Here is a 4,683-nt window from a genome sequence, read left to right as displayed (position 1 = left end):
ATGATCTCCATGTATAATACATAAGGGGGATATGATCTCCATGTATAATACATAAGGGGGATATGATCTCCATGTATAATACATAAGGGGGGATATGATCTCCATGTATAATACATAAGGGGGATATGATCTCTATGTATAATACATAAGGGGGGGATATGACCTCCATGTATAATACATAAGGGGGGATACGATCTCCATGTATAATACAGCGGGGGGATATGATCTCCATGTATAATACATAAGGGGGGATATGATCTCCATGTATAATACATAAGGGGGGATATGATCTCCATGTATAATACATAAGGGGGGATATGATCTCCATGTATAATACATAAGGGGGGATATGATCTCCATGTATAATACATAAGGGGGAATATGATCTCCATGTATAATACATAAGGAGGGATATGATCTCCATATATAATACATAAGGGGGGATATGATCTCCATGTATAATACATAAGGGGGGATATGATCTCCATGTATAATACATAAGGGGGATATGATCTCCATGTATAATACATAAGGGGGGATATGATCACCATGTATAATACATAAGGGGGGATATGATCTCCATGTATAATACATAAGGGGGGATATGATCTCCATGTATAATACATAAGGGGGGATATGATCTCCATGTATAATACATAAGGGGGATATGATCTCCATATATAATACATAAGGGGGGATATGATCTCCATGTATAATACATAAGGGGGGATATGATCTCCATGTATAATACATAAGGGGGGGATATGATCTCCATGTATAATACATAAGGGGGGATATGATCTCCGTGTATAATACATAAGGGGGGGGATATGATCTCCATGTATAATACATAAGGGGGATATGATCTCCATGTATAATACATAAGGGGGATATGATCTCCATGTATAATACATAAGGGGGGATATGATCTCCATATATAATACATAAGGGGGATATGATCTCCATGTATAATACATAAGGGGGGGATATGATCTCCATGTATAATACATAAGGGGGGATATGATCTCCATGTATAATACATAAGGGGGGATATGATCTCCATGTATAATACATAAGGGGGATATGATCTCCATGTATAATACATAAGGGGGATATGATCTCCATGTATAATACATCAGTTGTTCATGCAGTGACCTTGGTGTGGTTATTCCCCCTGAGGTCATCACAGAGGACAAGGGGGCGCTCTTTACATCTGGAGGAAAAGTGATTTAATCTCCAAACACAGAAAGGGTTCTTCACAGTGAGAGCTGTGAGAATGTGGAATAGACTCCCTCTAGAATCAGACTTGGAAAAAAAAAGAGCTGGATGGGGAAATCTTGGTTTACTTGCCTACCTGGAGTGGAGCAATGTATTTTTTGGATACTTTCTTGTATCTTTCCCTTTTATTTTCTTGAAGACATTATGGAAACACTTCAGCCTTACCCTAAGAGTGACAATAATAAGATAAACTGGCTGTTTTATATATTTCCATTAAAAGCATATTTTCATTTGGAAAAAACAGATGAAACCTTTTTTCATGCTTTTTGTGTTTTACAGATTAGTTTTTATCTTGGTGGAGAAAAGCCCCTAAAGTAGAATATTGGAAGACCACATGTTGGACATCTTACAGTCATGACGTCTGGCAGTAATAATCTGAGCTCCTCTTATTTCATTCTGATTGGAATTCCTGGGCTGGAAGATGACCAGGTCTGGATTTCATTGCCGGTCTTCTTCATGTACCTGATAACCTTGTTGGCCAATATTAGTGTCCTGCTAACCATTAAAAGAGAGGAGAGCCTCCACCAGCCCATGTACCTCTTCCTTTCCATGTTGTTATTAACTGACCTTGTCCAGTCCAATGCTACCCTTCCCAAGATGCTCCTGATCTTCTGGTTCAACCTCAACGAGATCTCCTGTGAGGGTTGCCTGGTTCAGATGTTCTTCATCCATTCCTTCTCTATCATGGGCTCCTCCATCCTCTTGGGTATGGCCTTTGATCGCTATGTTGCCATATGCCAGCCCCTGAGATATTCCACCATCTTGACCAACCCACTGATCACTAAAATTGGAGTAATAGTGGTCGTAAGAGGAACTCTTCTGATATTTCCACTTCCTTTCCTGATCTGGAGATTGCCGTTTTGCAAAAGCCATGTGATCGAGCATGCCTATTGCGAACACATGGCAGTGGCTAAACTGGCCTGTGCAGACGTCAGAGTTAATGTTGTGTATGGGTTAGCAGTCGCTCTGTTTGTAGATGTAGTAGATATCATGGGCATCACAGCGTCATACATCAAGATTGTAATTGCCGTCTTCAACCTCCCATCCCGAGAGGCCAGACGTAAGGTCGGGAGTACGTGCATCAGCCATATTTGCGTCATTCTGCTGGCTTACATCCCGGCACTTTTCTCCTTTCTCACTCAAAGGTTTGGGGGGCAAATAGCTTCTTCCACACAAATTATCATATCTAGCCTATACCTAATTGTTCCTCCAATGCTGAACCCAATAATATATGGAATAAAAACCAAAGAGATCCAGAGGAACATTTTGAAATTATTTTGTCCGCAAAAGTCCAGATTTCGGTAATTTTGGACATATTTTGCTGGACTTACTCAACAAATGCTGCAAAGAACAGGACTATGAGAACCAACCATCTTTCAGAGGTAGAACAATGACAAAGTGTTTCTGATTATTTACCAAAGGTACAAGTGGAGTCAAATTTGGGGCGGAGGTGTGCAATTGACTGTAATGTTGCTATAGACTCAAATAGGGGGTTATAAGGCCCCTGAATATCAAACTGAAAAAAGTGTCACTTCCTGATGACATGGCCCTAAAGGTTTACAATTCGACACGGAGAACTCTAATCCATGAGAAAGGAAATATGACATTTGGATTTGTTCTATGAGGTGTTCAAGATCTGTAATTTGTAGGCATTAGGTGGTTAGAGGAGAGAGGAGGAGCCGGAACATGGCGCCGTAAGCAGCATGGCTGGAGAGCTCTGGATTCCAGCCGGCTTACATGTGTGAGGTGCCCTAGGTGAAAAAGCCCTACCTGGACCGGAGCGAGGTGGAGTGCACCCGAGGACCAAGCGTGTGGACCGGAGGGCGCTCGAGTGTGTGGACCAGTCCCTCGGTGAGGCATGGGGAGTGGAGCTGTAGATGGTCCTCTGTGCTCCGTTGGCTGGTGGGAGGAAGGAGGTCCCGATTCCTCTATATAGATCTATATATTACTAGAGGGGTCACCGGCAGGAGGAAGGGGGTCCTGATTCCTCTATATAGATCCTATCACTGGAGGGGTCACCGGCAAGAGGAAGGAGGTCCTGATTCCTCTATATAGATCTATCACTAGAGGGGTCACCGGCAGGAGGAAGGAGGTCCTGATTCCTCTATATAGATCTTTATATCACTAGAGGGGTCACCGGCAGGAGGAAGGAGGTCCCGATTCCTCTATATAGACCTTTATATCACTAGAGGGGTCACCGGCGGGAGGAAGGAGGTCCTGATTCCTCTATATAGATCCTATCACTAGAGGGGTCACCGGCAGGAGGAAGGAGGTCCCGATTCCTCTATATAGATCCTATCACTAGAGGGGTCACCGGCAGGAGGAAGGAAGTCCTGATTCCTCTATATAGATCCTATCACTAGAGGGGTCACCGGCAGGAGGAAGGAAGTCCTGATTCCTCTATATAGACCTTTATATCACTAGAGGGGTCACCGGCGGGAGGAAGGAAGTCCCGATTCCTCTGTATAGACCTTTATATCACTAGAGGGGTCACCGGCGGGAGGAAGGAGGTCCCGATTCCTCTGTATAGATCTTTATATCACTAGAGGGGTCACCGGCAGGAGGAAGGAGGTCCCGATTCCTCTGTATAGATCTTTATATCACTAGAGGGGTCACCGGCAGGAGGAATGAGGTCCCGATTCCTCTATATAGACCTTTATATCACTAGAGGGGTCACCGGCAGGAGGAAGGAGGTCCTCATTCCTCTATATAGATCTTTATATCACTAGAGGGGTCACCGGCGGGAGGAAGGAGGTCCTGATTCCTCTATATAGATCCTATCACTAGAGGGGTCACCGGCAGGAGGAAGGAGGTCCTGATTCCTCTATATAGATCTATCACTAGAGGGGTCACCGGTAGGAGGAAGGAGGTCCTGATTCCTCTATATAGATCCTATCACTAGAGGGGTCACCGGCAGGAGGAAGGAGGTCCTGATTCCTCTATATAGATCCTATCACTGGAGGGGTCACCGGCAGGAGGAAGGAGGTCCTGATTCCTCTATATAGACCTTTATATCACTAGAGGGGTCACCGGCGGGAGGAAGGAGGTCCCGATTCCTCAATATAGATCCTATCACTAGAGGGGTCACCGGCAGGAGGAAGGAGGTCCCGATTCCTCTATATAGATCCTATCACTAGAGGGGTCACCGGCAGGAGGAAGGAGGTCCTGATTCCTCTATATAGATCCTATCACTAGAGGGGTCACCGGCAGGAGGAAGGAGGTCCTGATTCCTCTATATAGATCCTATCACTAGAGGGGTCACCGGCAGGAGGAAGGAGGTCCTGATTCCTCTATATAGATCCTATCACTAGAGGGGTCACCGGCAGGAGGAAGGAGGTCCTGATTCCTCTATATAGATCCTATCACTAGAGGGGTCACCGGCAGGAGGAAGGAGGTCCTGATTCC

The 4,683-nt window shown here is 44.8% G+C and overlaps 1 protein-coding gene across 1 annotated transcript; it reads left to right on the top strand.

Moving 5' to 3' along the window:
* The first annotated feature begins 1,632 nt into the window (after window positions 1-1,632).
* On the top strand, window positions 1,633-2,583 carry LOC149470615 (olfactory receptor 52P1-like). Its single transcript, XM_089662073.1, has one exon. It carries the CDS (start codon window positions 1,633-1,635, stop codon window positions 2,581-2,583), a length of 951 nt encoding a protein of 316 aa, XP_089518199.1.
* The last annotated feature ends 2,100 nt before the right edge of the window (window positions 2,584-4,683 follow it).

This window comes from Staurois parvus, unplaced genomic scaffold (genome assembly GCF_062004578.1).
Source record: "Staurois parvus isolate SC_StPar_1 unplaced genomic scaffold, SC_StPar_1.0 ptg000035l, whole genome shotgun sequence".
Lineage (NCBI taxonomy): Eukaryota > Metazoa > Chordata > Amphibia > Anura > Ranidae > Staurois > Staurois parvus.
This window is presented reverse-complemented; position numbering and strand designations above follow the sequence as displayed.